The sequence below is a fragment of the Notolabrus celidotus genome, chromosome 7 (genome assembly GCF_009762535.1).
Source record: "Notolabrus celidotus isolate fNotCel1 chromosome 7, fNotCel1.pri, whole genome shotgun sequence".
Lineage (NCBI taxonomy): Eukaryota > Metazoa > Chordata > Actinopteri > Labriformes > Labridae > Notolabrus > Notolabrus celidotus.
The window spans coordinates 5,917,037-5,933,745 of NC_048278.1; the positions used below are offsets into that span (position 1 = coordinate 5,917,037).

General features: G+C 45.1%; 1 protein-coding gene across 1 annotated transcript in view; it reads left to right on the forward strand.

Moving 5' to 3' along the window:
• pkd1a (polycystic kidney disease 1a) overlaps positions 1-16,709 on the forward strand; it is an 81,245-nt gene that overhangs the window by 39,123 nt on the left and 25,413 nt on the right. The window contains exons 14-25 of the mRNA XM_034688831.1: positions 101-481; positions 907-1,389; positions 1,479-1,610; positions 4,999-5,174; positions 5,850-5,980; positions 6,094-8,717; positions 9,287-9,484; positions 9,565-9,864; positions 9,976-10,421; positions 11,232-11,382; positions 14,775-14,927; positions 15,404-15,544. Coding sequence (XP_034544722.1) covers positions 101-481; positions 907-1,389; positions 1,479-1,610; positions 4,999-5,174; positions 5,850-5,980; positions 6,094-8,717; positions 9,287-9,484; positions 9,565-9,864; positions 9,976-10,421; positions 11,232-11,382; positions 14,775-14,927; positions 15,404-15,544 — 5,316 coding nt within the window. The remainder of the gene's footprint in view (positions 1-100; positions 482-906; positions 1,390-1,478; positions 1,611-4,998; positions 5,175-5,849; positions 5,981-6,093; positions 8,718-9,286; positions 9,485-9,564; positions 9,865-9,975; positions 10,422-11,231; positions 11,383-14,774; positions 14,928-15,403; positions 15,545-16,709) is intronic.

Below are 16,709 nucleotides of genomic sequence, written 5' to 3' on the forward strand. Positions count from 1 at the left end.
ATAAGTTGAAACAATGATTGTCCCTTTATACAGCCAGAGTTAAGAAAGCATGATTCTACTTTAACCTATGTTGGACTTACTCTCTATTGATCACTAACAGGTACAAGAGGACATAGAGGACCTCCTTGTTTCTCCAGGTGATGTCATAGCCCTGCAGCACGATGCCGGCCCCGCTTCCCTCCTGCAGTGCCAAACCTCCCCTACCTCTCTTTGGCGACAACCTGTCTTAGCCCTCAACCAACCGGATTGGTTCTGGATCAACACCACCAGACACCATACAGACGCCTCAATGGACCCCGACACCGACCCCGTGCCTGACCCCGAGCTCGATGTACAGGCAATGGTGGAGGACGGTGAGGGAGGCTGGCTGGAGGACGTTGTTTGTCCTGTGAGGGTTCTCTATGTGGGACACAGTGAGACTCAGCTGAAGGGAGGACAGCTGTCTGCTGGTCTCCCTCAGCCAGGACTCTACAGCCTGCTGGTAAGATATCAAAGCTGGATGGTCTATCCCAGCATGCATCTGAGGGATTAAAATGTTTGTGGTTCTCTTGTTTTGATAGACTAATATCAATATCAGCCTCAGATATCAGATATCAGCCTTTGGAGGGTACGTCAGTTTATGAACTGGTCAGATGCCGTAATTTAATATCTTCAGGAAAAGTCTATTGGAACTTTTAAACTATGAGTCAACAATGAAAAACAACAAGCCGGCGATGTGATAAAGGTTTGACAAAGGTAGAAAAGGTCAGCAGCCAGGAATGTTGCTCTAGTAATTAATATGCTTTCATGTCGTTTCAGAAATATTTACATGAAAAAGAAAGAACTATTCAACAAAATCAACATGTTGTATTTGTATTTTATCTTTTACAAAATCATGATGCAAAACTTTGTGTAATTAATTTCTAGGTGACGTCAGCAGAACCCTCGTACCCTGCCTCAGCATCGTGCCCACTGCGTGTTGTTCCTCCTCTGGGCTTGACAGTCCTCTACCCTCCCTCTCGAAACGGCACCTTCTACCTGCAGCCCAACGACACCCGGCTGCTTCTCCGAGTCCAGTCTCGCTACATAACAACCGTCTCTCGGCTCGGCAGTAATCACAGCGTCACCTTCGAGCCGGACTGTCCCACTGCGTTCCCCTTCACCTCAGCGCTCTGCTGGCCCGGCCCGAGCGCAGGGTCCGGGGTGGAAGTGTTAGAGCCCAGCCTGTTTGCAGTGCTGGATCTGAACTTGGGAAAGGAGGAGCAGGGGGGTCCAGTGCAGGTAGAGTTGGAGGCACATAACAACGTGACGGAGGCAAGCCTGACTGCAGTCGTCCAGGTGGAGGAGCCGCTCAGAGGACTAGTGGTGCAGCCTCACCCTGCACACAGGGTACTGATGGAGTCAGTTGTGGTGAGTGTCTGCTATTATATCTAGAGTTCATCTCTGATAATAAAATGCACGATACACTAACTTCTATATCATGTGTTTGTGAATCTTAGAGCTACACAGCCTCAGTGCTTGAAGGCTCCAGTCCCACCTTTAAATGGACAGTAGATGACAAGCCCTACTTCACCTATTACAACACCGTCCTCAACGTCATCTACCAGCATGCAGCCATCTACAAGCTCACAGTGAGTAACATGTCCAAATGTAAGATGAGTCAAACTGCCCTTTCTGATGCAGATAATGCTGAATCACTGTCGGTTCAAATTCAAAATATATGGCCTGTATCGTTTATTTAATATGCAACTACAAATCAAATGAGTTGAAGTGTGACTAACTCAACTTCCACTTTGGGTTTGAAGCGTGAGATTCAACTGAAAAGTGTTCTTTAAAGCTGGGGTTTGTAGTCAGATTTAGATCCACTTTTTGTTATACTGGTTAAAATTATCTTTCTGTCCCGATGGTAATCAGTACATAATGCGTTCTTAAAAAAGAGTTAAAAAAAGCTGCTATCTACAGCCGGAGTAAACCTGGGAAAACACCAACCAATCCCTGCTATCAGGAGCCAAATGATGAAACCAATCAAATCCCGTCCTGCCGTTCTGCCCGCCTCCTGCAAAGTGAACATTTCATGTTTGTTTGTTTTTAACTCTCACTATGAGAATGTTTTGGTGATTTCTTCTTTATTTTTGAACAATATATTTATTGTGTTTTATGTGACAAGACAAATACTAATGGTACAATTGACATAAAATATACATTATACCAACATAATCCCTCCAAATAAATAAATGAAAAAGAGTAAAATACAATAGAATAATAAATGAATAATAAAAAAAGGCAAAAATGATAATAGTAATTAAATAGAATACAGCACCATATTTCAATTAATTTGCTTCGTAACGTCCGAGAAACTTAAATAAAGGTGACCAAATCTCCCCCCTTTCCCCTGACAATATAAGTAAGTCGTTCTAATACAATGCATGATGCCATCTCCTTCACCCACATATAGATTGAGGGCACGTCCACTTTCCTCCAGTATAAAGATATCAACCTCCTGGCCTGCAGGAGTCCAAAGTCGATGAGTTTTAGTTGTCTTGAGGTAAAAGTACCATTCTCTGGGTGTATACCCAACACACACATCTTTGCTTGAAAAGGCACACTCACTCCAGCGATCTTAGATAAAGTTTGTACAACTGACTTCCAGTAATTCTGTAGTTTTGGACAGTCCCAGACACAGTGAAACAGAGTACCCTGTCCTTCCAAACATTTACTACAGGTATCTGGGATGCTGGGTGACCAACGATTCAATTTGACTGGGTTAATATAAGTTCTCATCAAGTTTTGGTGTTTTCTCACCGCTGAGTGAGATGTATGTTGACGTAGTGCAGAACACAAACGATGTGCTGAGGACCGGTTTTGAATCAGTCACCATCATATGGTCGGGAATCAGAGGCGCATGTGAGCGGGGGCGTCATGTTGGAGGAGCTCCGAGGGGAGGAGGAGGGGGGAGGAAGTTATTTAGTATCTATAGAACATCTCTTCCAACAAGAATTAGTCCTACTTTGTACTATATTGTTGATTTTTGTTGATTCTTTTATTCTATAAATATCTGGAAGCTAGAAATGTTCCCTGTTCAGGTTCTGAAGGCCTAACTTTACCCTTTAAGAGTCTAAAGGTTCATCCTAGTGTTACAGAGGCTTAAGAAAACTATAACATTTAATTGAATGCAGATACAACCAGCACTTTTTTACCATTCTCGTTAAAAAATGAAAAACAACTAAACATAAAGATCTGCACAACAGGAAGCTCAGTTGATGGGTTCATTAAACACAGAGTGACGTTTTGACTCTTCCTCAGACTCCTCAGACCTCCTCAAACTTCCTCAGACCTCCTCAGACCTCCTCAGACTCCTCAGACCTCCTCAAACTTCCTCAGACCTCCTCAGACCTCCTCAGACTCCTCAGACCTCCTCAAACTTCCTCAGACCTCCTCAGACCTCCTCAGACTCCTCAGACCTCCTCAAACTTCCTCAGACCTCCTCAGACCTCCTCAGACTCCTCAGACTTCCTCAAACTTCCTCAGACCTCCTCAGACTCCTCAGACCTCCTCAAACTTCCTCAGACCTCCTCAGACTCCTCAGACTCCTCAGACCTCCTCAGACCTTCTCAGACTCCTCAGACCTCTTCAGACCTCCTCCGACCTCCTCAGACTCCTCAGACTCCTCAGACCTCCTCAGACTCCTCAGACCTCCTCAGACCTCCTCAGACCTCCTCAGACTCCTCAGACTCCTCAGACTCCTCAGACCTCCTCAGACCTCCTCAGAGTCCTCAGACCTCCTCAGACCTCCTCAGAGTCCTCAGACCTCCTCAGACCTCCTCAGACCTCCTCAGACTCCTCAGACCTCCTCAGACTCCTCAGACCTCCTCAGACCTCCTCAGACGTCCTCAGACTCCTCAGACTCCTCAGACTTCCTCAGACCTCCTCAGACTCCTCAGACTCCTCAGACCTCCTCAGACTCCTCAGACTCCTCAGACCTCCTCAGACCTCCTCAGAGTCCTCAGACCTCCTCAGAGTCCTCAGACCTCCTCAGACCTCCTCAGACTCCTCAGACCTCCTCAGACTCCTCAGACCTCCTCAGACCTCCTCAGACTTCCTCAGACCTCCTCAGACTCCTCAGACTCCTCAGACCTCCTCAGACTCCTCAGACTCCTCAGACATCCTCAGACTCCTCAGACCTCCTCAGACCTCCTCAGACATCCTCAGACTCCTCAGACCTCCTCAGACCTCCTCAGACTCCTCAGACCTCCTCAGACCTCCTCAGACTTCGTCAGACTCCTCAGACTTCCTCAGACCTCCTCAGACTCCTCAGACCTCCTCAGACTCCTCAGACTCCTGAGACCTTCTCAGACTTCTCAGACCGCTTCAGACCTCCTCAGACTCCTCAGACTCCTCAGACCTCCTCAGACTCCTCAGACCTGCTCAGACCTCCTCAGACTCCTCAGACCTGCTCAGACCTCCTCAGACTCCTCAGACCTCCTCAGATCTCCTCTGACTCCTCAGACCTCCTCAGACTCCTCAGACCTCCTCAGACTCCTCAGACCTGCTCAGACCTCCTCAGACCTCCTCAGACTCCTCAGACCTACTCAGACCTCCTCAGACCTCCTCAGACCTCTCAGACCTCCTCAGACCTCCTCAGACTCCTCAGACCTCCTCAGACCTCCTCAGACTCCTCAGACCTCCTCAGACTCCTCAGACCTCCTCAGACCTCCTCAGACCTCCTCAGTTAACATGTTGGCCTAAAACTTCACTGCGCTTAACAAACCCTTCATGGAACTTCCTGGTGAGCAGATCTTTATGTTTTTTTAAATACGCCTGATTGTTGTGGATCCAGCCCCCACTGGGAGACGTGCGTGTCTGAATTTGTTTTTCTTGTTAAAAAAGAAGCCTACATAAGTACCATAAAGTGTTTGGAGATGTTATCATTGCAGCCCGTGGTTTTGTGTCACGCACTGTGTGTTTAACTGCTCACCAGCTGTGCTTAATCTCTCCATGGATCTGTGCTATCTCTTCCAGGTGACGGCCATTAACCATGTGAGCTCCCTCACAGAGCATTTCAACGTGACCGTGGATCGACTGCAGCCAATGGCCAACCTCACAGTGAAGGGTGTGCCTGATGTTGTTCCTCAGGGCTCCACGCAGACCCTCACCACCTCTGTGCTCCTGGACATGTCTGTGGCTGCCACCTTCAGGTACGGACAGAGATGATGAGAGAGTTGGATGAACACATGGATGGGTGTTGTTATTCCTCTTTTTGTAATCTCTCAGCCTGAATGAAAACAGGGTGTTTGTGCTTGCCCTTTTTCTCTCCTCTCTCTCTCTCTCTCTCTCTCTCTCTCTCTTTCTCTTTTATTGCTCTGTTCTCTGTTTTCGTCCTCTTGTGCACCATAATAGCACTGCAGCAGTCATACCATACAGAGCCTTGGATTTATAACTGTGTGGTTAGAGCAGATTGCTGACAAGAATTTTCCCTTCTGCTCAGCTCTTTCCCCTGGACTTTATTTCCCTTTTTCTTCCACTCGCTCTCTTTTTTACTCTTTTCTCTCTCCCTCCCTCTTTTACATTCCCACCCTCCGAGCTGTGGCGCACTCTTCACTCACTTTCCCTCCACTCTCACCATTCTTGGTCCAGAGAGGCTTCCAGAGTTTTGAGTTTCCACTGCTTCACGTCCAAATCCTGTACTGCCTCGTCAGAGAAGATTCCCACTTTCCAGCTTGTGACTGTGTGTTGTGGTGTGTGTGTGTGTGTGTGTGTGTCGCTGTGTGTATGTGGATTCAAACAGTAAATGGTCCATCTTCCACCTCATGTCCTTGCAGAACTCTTTAGGTCTCTTTTAAAGGCTTAACATTTGATCTGTTTTGCTGCAGATGGTCTTTTGGTGATGGTGGTTATAAGGAGTTTGAATACAAGCCTCCCTACGCCCCCTCCCTCCTCTGCTCCGAGTCACCCAATCAGGTCCTCCTAAGCAACAACGTCACCTATATCTACTCTCAGCCAGGTAAACCCTCATCTGTTTCCCTTTTGACACACATCTAACGTATGAAGCAGAGGCTAATCTCTTCTCCTCTTCCTATTTCTATCTTTCTTCCCTTTCTTCCCCTTTTGGTACAGGAATATACACAGCGCTGGTGTCAGTGTCCAACCGTTATGAGAACATCAGTCAGAGCATCAATATGAGCGTCTACAGCATCCTCACTCGGGTCGATATCCAAACAGAGCCACCGCTCCTCCTCACCGGCAAATCAGCTGAGTTCGAGGCTCACCCTCTGCCCTCGCCCTACGGCATTCACTACGATTGGCATTTTGGAGACGGTTCTGCCCTGATGCAAGGTCGCCGCGTGGCACACACCTACACACAGAGCGGCGTCTTTAATGTCTGTGTGTCGGTAAACAACACCATCAGTTCCAGGATGGAATGCGCAGAGATGTTTGTGTATGAGGAGATTGAAAGTTTAACAGCTGAGAGCTCGTCTCCCACAGAGCTCCACAGCTCCACCACAGTGAGGGCACACCTCGCTTATGGGAACAACATCACATGGACTTTCTCCATGGGGGATGGCAGTACTTACACAGCATCCACACCTCAAGTGACACACGGCTACATAAAAGATGGAAACTATACAGTGAATGTGACTGCCATGAACGCTGTGAGCTCTGGCTGGACGCTCCTCCCCGTGCAGGTGTTTGTGTTTCAAGTCGTGAGGATGGAGCCGTCTGGGTGCGTCCAAGAGCGGACTCCTGTTAACTTCCAAGCGTGGGTGTCTGGTAATGCATCAGCTCATCTGTACGAATGGAGCTTTGGGGACGGGAGTCCCAATGAGACACACCAGGGCAATCCCAAAATCTCCCACACGTACTCAACAAGCGGGAACTATCACCTCTCTCTGCTGCTCTCCAGCGGGGTAAACAAGGACACCAAGGCCAACTTCTTCAACTGGGTGTGTGTGCAGCCATCTTTAAGCAACGTCAGCCTTACCCTTGAGAAAACACACTACGCTGTTGGAGAGAAGATCAGCTTCCATGCTAAGTCTGAACCAGAATTTGCCTACAGCTTTAAGTGGGACTTGGGTAGAGAGGAGGACCTTGTGCTGAACCGTGGTTCTGAGAATATGGTGACGACTTATCAAAACCCTGGTAGTTACATGGTCACGGTCATTGTCTACAACAACATTTCCAACAATAATGCCAGTGTTGTGTTTGACGTTTTGACGCCATTAGGACCCATTCTCATTCATCATAACGGCACTATGGGTAATAACCTGACTCTTGGAGCCCCGTATTATTTTACCACCTCTTCCAATGCGACCAATGTCACTTACGTCTGGAACTTTGGAGACGGAAAGATACTTACAGGCCAGAATATCCTCCACACCTACAACATCTCTGGAAACTACAACATCACACTGACGGCCTCCAACACTGTGAGCACAAATCTCACATCTCTACCTGTTGCTGTTGTTGCACCAATCATCGGGCTGACTGTCACTGCTAGTTTGATCAATGTGCCCCTTAATGCCTCGGTCACTTTTGAGGCCCAGAAGGTGGCAGGTGAAGGGATCCGGTACTCTTGGATCCTATGTGATCGCTGCACAGCAATTGCAGGGACCTACAACATGTTTTACACCTTCCGCTCCGTCGGGACTTTCAACATCATTGTGACCGCTGAAAACGACGTCGGAACTGCACAAGCAAGCATCTTCCTGTTTGTGCAACGTGAGCTGGAGGGCCTGCAGATCTTAGCAGAGGAGGACACTGGAGGAGACAAAGGCAGGGGGCTGGAAGGTTGCTGCTTCTCTACCAACCGTGTACTCCACCTACATGCTGGATTAAAAGAAGGAACCAACATGACTTTTACCTGGAACCTCATCAGAGAGCTCAACACTGCCAATTCCATCTTCAACATAAGCGGGAAGACGTTGGAGGTGAATTTCTCCACGCCAGGCCCATGTGATATCTTCCTCCAGGCAGCCAACCTCCTGGGTCAGCTGACCGTCAACAGAACCATCTACTTCCTGGAACCAGTGGGGCAGCCATACCTGGAAATCAGCAACAAACAGATTGCAGTAAATGCTTCAACCAACCTGAAAGTAGTGACTGCTGAAGGCTCGGACCTGCAGTACCGCTGGTCTGTCAATGGGGATGTTCTGCAGTGGAACAAACCATGGAAGACCCATAGCTTCTTTAGTCAAGGGCAGAAGCTTATAACTGTGGAGGTTTTCAATGAAGTCAGCAGAAGGGTCGTGTCAGAAATTCTCAGTGTCCAGGAAGTCATTTCAGGGTTAAGTTTTACTGCTACAAATGTCAACGAGCAGGGTTATGTAGCAACAGGCGTCAACGTCACGCTCCAGGGGGAGGTTCTTACAGGAACAAATGTGACGTGGACTTGGAGTTTGGAGGGCAGATCCGAAACAGGAGTTAAAACTTCACTGATTTTCCATGAGCCAAAAGCAACCATCATTACTCTGAACGCCACCAATGATGTCAGCGGGCAATTGGCGCCCAGAGAGTTCTTTGTTCAGGACAAGATTACAGGGTTGGACCTGAGGGCGAGTAAGAACTTAGCAGCTGTGGGTGACAAAGTGGAGTTCACTATTTCAATGAAAGCAGGTTCAGATGTCAGTCTCATCCTCAGCATCAGCGGTGATGCCACCATCATGGCTCAACCCAACCAAATCTACGTCCACACGTTCAGCAGAGTGGATACGTACATGGTGAATCTCACCGCTCACAACCAGGTAAATATCTCCTCATCAATCCTCCAACACTTAATGTTAACAATTCGGCAGCACTCTTGATGCCACAGTTTAATTATCTGTTGCACATTTCTGCATACTGCTCTTTAAAGAGGCACCTTCAGATTATTAAGTAAGGAATAAAAGGGACCTAACATTCACCCAGAGCAAAGTGTCTTCATTATTTTCTACCAAGGACTAAAGCAGCTTAAGTATTTTTAACCTTTTCTGAGTTCAACCAGCATCCCTCTGTACTAAGAATTGTTTTCAGGAGTGTACAGATATTTCAGTCTTTAGTTTTTTTGTTTTTCACAAAAGGCCATGAGTCAGCTATTCAGACTCACCGTCCCAAGGTTGTGAGCTTCAGACATACAAGTACCACACACAGCAGAGTGCATCTGAATTAAACCTTTCCACAAAACTATAAACCATCAGAACAATTTAAAGTTAATGATGTAAACTTCTGCTCATGTAGATTTGGTCGGACTGTAGAAGATGATTCGATTTTTTTAAATGTCTCATATTTCCTCACTTTCCTCACAACTTCACAACTTTACAATATTTCTATCCAGGTGAGTTCCACAAGGCGGCACCTCCAGGTGGAGGTGATGGAGCCTGTGTCTGGACTCTCCATTCTGGGAAGCTCTGCAGCGATCCCTGTGGGGGAAAAGAGATTCTTTGTGGCCAACATCCTCACAGGCAAACCCGTTCACTTCCTGTGGACCTTTGATCTGCATCAACTCAGCAAGACGTCGTGTATAGGCAAAGAGGTCAGACCATTTCAATAACTTTCTTCTATAACTTTTATATAAATATTACAACAACATTAACATCTTTGGAATCACTCCAGGTGTCCTACACGCCAAACTTGCCGGGTTTATTGACCATCTACCTGAGGGCCATCAATGCTCTGCATGCTCAGAACATCACCAAGTACATCCTGGTGCAGAGCCCTCTGACGGCTGCAGATCTGTACGCTACACCTCGGGACACATTCATCAATAGGACTGTGACGTTCACAGCTTATGTGACGCCCACCTCCAACTCTGTGGAGTGCTCATGGGACTTCGGTGATGGTTCTCCTTCAGTTCATACCAACAACACAACTGTGGGTTACTACTACAAACACTCAGGACACTTCCCGGTCCAAGTATGTTTCTTTTTCTTCTCTGTGAAATAGTTGATGAATTAATCTGAGTTAATGTGAAAGCTGTACTTCTCCCTGTTCTTCTGGTTTTAACAACTTGTTCCTCTTTTGCAGGTGAACTGCAGTAACCTGGTGAGCTGGGTGTTGGCCCGTGTGGAGGTAGTCATAAGTGTACTGGAGTGTGAGGAGCCAGAAGTGCATGTGGTTCAAGCCCCCCGCCTTCTCATCTGGCGCTACCAGTCCACTTTGGTGGAGGCCAATGTGGACCTGAAAGGCTGCATACGTTACGGAGCTCAGTACCTCTGGCAGATTCTCTCAACACAATCATGTGATGATGAGAAAGACCAGCTTCTGCCCTCAGGGCCATGGTCTCTGCCCTCCAGGTCTTTGAAGGAGCTGGTGGTTCGCCTGCCAGCAGAAGTGGATGTGCAGCGCCTGCAGTTGTCTTTGCCTAAGATGGCTCTACCAGCAGGGAACTACACCGTGGTGTTTTCTCTGTCGTACAGAGGTGTGCCGTTAAGGAAGGCTGCCTGTCTGCACCTTAGCGTCATGGCTGCCAGGTCAGTGAAGGAACTCAAGTTAATTTGTTTTTGTTTATGCAGGATTCCAATTAGTAATTACAGTAGAAACAAACTGCTCCTTATTTCTGAATTGTTCATACCTTCTAGTTTATGAGCTCATCCCTGCTGAGTGACGTGGTGCTCTGTGTTCTAAATGTCACAATCACAGAGTGTAATATAGTCTTAACATGTTTTATTATCTCTAAAATATGTATCACTCTTTTATCTTTTACCTCTGGGACATCACTCTTTCAAGTTTTTGAATATCACATACTTTGGTGTACTGTATGGCAAACCTCTTCACATGGACTCACTGTCTCTCTTAAAGCTAGGGTTGGTAGTCACGGTAAACTAGCATGAATTTGACTGTAGCATTTCCTCGGGACTCCATCTAACCCCTCCCCCCCTCCTCCGAGTAGTAGCTGCTTTTTTTACCTTAAACACATGTATTGATTGCCATCGGGACATAAAGATCATTTTAACCAGTATAACAAAAAGTGGATCTAAATCTGACTACCAGCCCCAGCTTTAACAAACCACAGTGCCAAGAAATCAAGGATGATGAATTCAGTGTCCCCTGAACGACAGCATAAACAAACCACTCTGTCGAGGTGAAAAACGGAAAATAAACTCAGTTTTTTCAGGGACGAGATGGGTCTCAATAAAGAGCCATAAAGAGGACCTAGATCTTTACTCTTGTAGCAATTGTATTTAAAGTTATGTCTCCAAGCTGTCTGCAAAGAGGTTGAATGAACCCGTCTGTCTGCACGATCCATTGCATAGATTTTACTAATCAACATTTCTTTTCAGGCTGATGCCCATTATAGAAGGGGGCACCTACAGGGTGTGGTCCAGGACACAAGACCTGCAGCTCAGTGCTGAGCAGTCATACGACCCCAACATGGACCCAGAGAGCCAGTCACTTCTCCACTACCACTGGGAGTGCCACAGCACATCCAAGGTGAGGGGCGGGCACGCCTCAAAAGTTACTTTCATGCGCTTTAACTAAAGACAGGATTCTGAACAGTGTTTGTGTTTTTAAAGTCATGTTTTGAGCTTTTGTGCTGAGCTACTACTGCAACACACTTCTATTAGATACATGAAGATTTGTTTATTCAAGCTCTCATCAGGACTATGGATTGTTTGTAATGAGTGTTTCATGTTTTTCAGATTAGTTTATATTCGACCCTCTAAAAACACTTCAGATTTGTTAACAGTGATTATTTCATCCACACTTTCTCTGCATCATCAGCCGTTGAGGTTTCACTTTTGAATTTACTCTGACTAGATGTGTTTCTTTAGTTTCAGTGTTCATTGAGAAAAACTGAGTGAAATAAAAATGAAAATTGTAAAAGAGTGTTGCAGGAACTTAAAACTGACCTTGATCACTTAAGGCAGGGGTGTCAAACATACGGCCCCCGGGCCAAAACCGGCCCACGAGAGGTGCCAATCTGGCCCGCTGGACGACTTTGCAAAGTGAAAAAATTACAGAGAAGCAATTTTTCAATAAAAGCAACTAATATTTCAAATTTGTCCTCTGGGGGTCACATAAAATCATGGTGCTGATGGAGCGCGCCTGAACAGCGCTCCAGGACTTTTTTTCTCAAAGTGAGAAAATAGATTACTTGCTGTTTGCATAATCTGGTTGAAATTCTTGCAGAATTTTTAGATTGCTTCATCATCCAGTTAGCACTAAAGTTTACGTGTATGTACATTTGTCGCATTTGAACGGTGGATCCACATGCTTGGAAAGGAGCCACATATCATGCGCGTTCTGACCATACATGTGCATGCGTAACAGATACGCTCCGTCACTACTAGCACTACACCCCTGCATACAACACTGTCCAGCAAGCTAACTGTTCATGCTGGAGCTGAGGGGTCCAACATTGTCAACTTTACCTTCTTCATTATTATAATTATTCTGTTCTTTTGCAAACATTACACTGTGTGTGTCGGGTGAATGGATAACCTGTGTGTTTGGTGTGTTCACAGCAGGTTTCAGGGCTTAAAGAGTAAAATATTCGACACTATGAGACTGATCATGGCCAAATATACAACAGCTGTTTTTGTAGAAAGATACCTCATTAAATGTGAACATTTTCAGAATGTACTTTTTTGCACTAAAACAAAGGGAAACATTTGGAGTTTTTGTTATTTATAGGTTATTGTGTTATGATTTCACTGATCCGGCCCACTTCAGATCAACTTTGGCTGTATGCGGCCCCTGAACTGAAATGAGTTTGACACCCCTGACCTAAGGTTTTTTAGTTTTCTAAATAGTAGAGATACAATACGGGAAAAATAACACCACAAAAGAGTTTTAAATGTAGCTCAAGTAGTTAGACGTTGAATGACTGAGTGATGTCGATAATCGTCTCGCTCATCTCATTAAAGTTCTCTGAAAAGAGAGGGAAAAAGTGTTGCAGGCGCTGCACTCTGCTCTTTTATGTGAATTCATAAGATGGCGTTTCTGATTCTGTGAAGGAGGCTGTTGAAAAGTTACGTAATGGTCATCTGGTCCTGAGTACTGTAAGTGCCTTCAGAGGCTTGGCAGCTGTTTAAGTGAAGAGGAACATCAGTTCAGGACGGCTTTCCTGTCTTTTGAATATTGAATGTGTTCGATGGTGTGTCCATGTTTTTGTGCGTGGATGAATTCATGAAGCCTTTTTCACACTCGCCGCTTCCTTGACTGGGTGGGAGCGCATTCTGTATATGCAGTGAAATACCACAATCTAGGACCCAATGGTATGGGTGTGTTCTGCGCGTGTGTGTGTGTGTGTGTGTGTGTGTGTGTGTGTGTGTGTGTGTGTGTGTGTGTGTGTGTGTGTGTGTGTGTGTGTGTGTGTGTGTGTATTGTACATCTAAGCAGACAGGCATTTAAAGGGTTATGTAACTGTTGAGCGATAAACGCAGCATTCCACAGCTTGTGTTTTGCTCCCCACCCTGAAAATGACACACTTGAACATACAGTAAACAACATGCATGCACAGACACAAATCCTGCTGCTAAACACAAAGAATAAAACAAGAGAGGCAGACAACAAAGGGTTGAACACTCTTGGGAGGCGAAAGACAAAAAGCGGAAAAGTTGTTAAACGTCTTACAATGATCTGGCCTTGGATATATGTACAGTTGTAGCAGATGATAGAATTAGTGTATGAATACAGTTGACATGATCAACTGTCAAGACATCTGAGAAAGTTATATTCTTTGTTGTTGCCATTTCTGTGTATTGAACAAATGAACAATTTTTGTATTTTTTTCTATAAATGTAGAAAACAAAAACACAAAAATGAGAAACAATGTGCATACATGTGCAGAATTATATCAAGCAAGTACAGACCCATAGATACAGAATCACCTGTACATTAATAATACACACATACAAGTCTCAGAAGTTAGAAAATAACTCCTTCCTCCCCAGACCAGCTCAGTGGTGGAAATGAACGCACACAAATGTGGAATTAAAGCAAGGTTGAAAGAAAAATGAGACACCTCTCAGTCTGGTAGAGCCTGTAGATCTGTAAAGTATGATAGAAAGGGATGCCATTTCCTCTCAGAGTAGTGTATCTTTGATTATTTAGTTCTAGAAAGGCGACTGTATCCTGCAACCACTGTGCAACAGAAGGAGGGTTGTGAGACTTCCACTGTACAAGTAAACAACGTCGAGCTAGCAGTGAGGTAAATGAATGATTTCCTTTTTAACAGAATTGAAATGACTCATCTGGAGTCCCAAGAAAAGCTATTAGTGGGCAAGGTTGTAAGTGTAAACCCATGATGACTGACATAGTGTTAAAATACCAAGACCAAAAGTTTCATAAGTGTGGACAGAGAAAGAACATGACTGAGGTGACAATTCAAACTTGAGCACCTGTCACATTTGTCTTCTACCCTTTTTATAAAACTCAACAAGTCTTGATTTAGAGAAATGAACTTATGTGCACAAGAGGCAACAGTACGCATCCCTCTTACAACTTCCTCCCACCACTCCTCACTCCTCACAGGTTACTCCTCAGAATTTCTATCCTTGAACGGGCTTGACAAACAAAATCATTAAGACAGCAGTAGCAGGAAAGCAAAAACACCAAATCAGAGAACATAGGATCCCAAATCAGTCAGATTTAGCTCATATGACAATATATATATGTTTTTACATGTCACATTACTTGGCTGTTTTAAATTCTCTGCAGTGTTCTTCAAATGTTACACTGTCATTTTTTCATACCAGATACTGCATTATATTCAGTCTTGCAGATATCAACACAGGTATCAGAACAACATTGTTTAGCTGTTCTATTCAGAGCATAAATACTGATGAAGTTATGGTCTGTCTTTTCTTTTCTGCTCGCAGGGTGCCGAGCACTGCTCCACTCTGAATTTCGGCCTTGGCTCCAGCGGCCCAGTGTTGGGGATCTCCGGCTCCGAGCTGGAGGAGGATGTTGAGTACACTTTCAGGCTGACCATCAGCAAAGATGGTATGCCACCAGAGTCAACCACGCAGACCGTAAGTGCACATGTGTCCTTCTTACATAAACATGCTGGTTATTAATGTGCTACTCTTCTTTTGTAATAAAACAAGAGACCGAATATGAGCCTGTTTTAGGAGCTCTTAGATAGTGCTGCCTGCTTTATCTATCTCTTCTTACAGTGAAAACAATCTGCTGTTTTGTCCTCAATTATCAGAAGAAAATCTCGACATCTGCCTATGCTGCCAGAATAGAGGCTTTCTCTGTCATTTGAGAAGTATAGCAATCAGTAAAGAACAAGCTGTGCGGGGTGGAACACGCTGGAAGAAGTCATTTGAACGTTGTTGGAGTTTCTGTTGGCCTTTACGGAGTTCTAATGGAGCCATGAGTCATGGCTAAACACATACTGTACGGTACCGGATGAGTGTGAAAGCTCTTCTACGGCACATAAAAAGTTTGCACTGTGAAGCATGTTATTTCAGCGCCTGCTTGTGTGTCTTTGTGTGTGCGACAGGTGCTTGTTCAGAGCGGCCATATTCCCATGGTGTATCTGGAGTGTGTGTCATGTAAAGCCCAGTCCATCTATGAGGTCAGCCAGAACTCCTACGTCTACCTCAGAGGGACCTGCACCAACTGCCAGGGCTTTCACCGAGGGGTAAATCACTCTCACACACACACACACACACACACACACACACACACACACACACACACACACACACACACACACACACGGGCACACTCACACAACGTCTCAGCCAAATCAAATCACTGAACCATACGTGAGAGCGTGAAATCATTATTCCAGGATCCTATACCTCCACCTCTGGGTGCTCCATCTCCCTGCCTCTCTCCGTCAGTCCGGCTTTTCTCATGATTTGCAATGCATGCATGTGTGTGGGTGTGAGAATGAGGTCATTGCACAACTGGAGCCAGATAGATTATATTTGGTTCATACTAACACATGGAATCAGATCAGACACACACCAGCCGACTGATCTCAGCTGTACTTTCTCCTCGCTCACATTTTTGACCACAAACTGTTTTATTTCAGTTCAAACAAAAAGTCATGAAGTGCCTCACAGTGAACGCATCGAGCAGAAAATAACATGCTGTTTTAAAAAGGAGTACAGTAAGTCGTAACAGGCGTCTTTGGATATAATTTCAGCTGCATTGAGTAAAGCGTAATGATCTAGTGAGTGGTAATATGGACAAGAATCCCCCTAGGGTGAGAAAAGACCCCTCCACTTCCTGTAGTGGTCATGCTCCCCCTGTTAGGTTTCGTATTTTCATAACCAGAGGTGTCAGAAGTATTCACATTCATTACTGAAGTAGAAGTCTAGATACAAGGGTTTAACAAGACTTCTGTCCAAGTTAAAGTATCAACTCAAGCTTTTTACTCAAAAATGTAACAGTACTGGTTTCAAAACGACTTAAAGTATAAAAGTAATGTAAGGGGAAAAGAATGCCATTAAGCAGTCCCTCCAAGATTTTGCGGGTTTTTTTGTGATTGTTGCGACAGCTTTTTGAAAATATTGCGGTGAAAGTTGCTTTTTTTTAAAAAAGTTTTTTCCCCAATAACATCTCAGGGGCAAGTAAATATGCTAAATTACAGTTGTTTTTAAAAAACTTTCTTGATGTGACCACTGTGACTGTATTTTGATTCTCTTGACTCACAAAAAAATGCCATTAAAGGGCTGAATTGCACATTTACGACTGTCCTTGAATGCACCTGCAGTGACAGGCGCACTTGGACAGTCAGTTCACTCTGAAATGCATCTGCATCTTTCAACAAGGAGTTGATCCAAACTTACTAAATG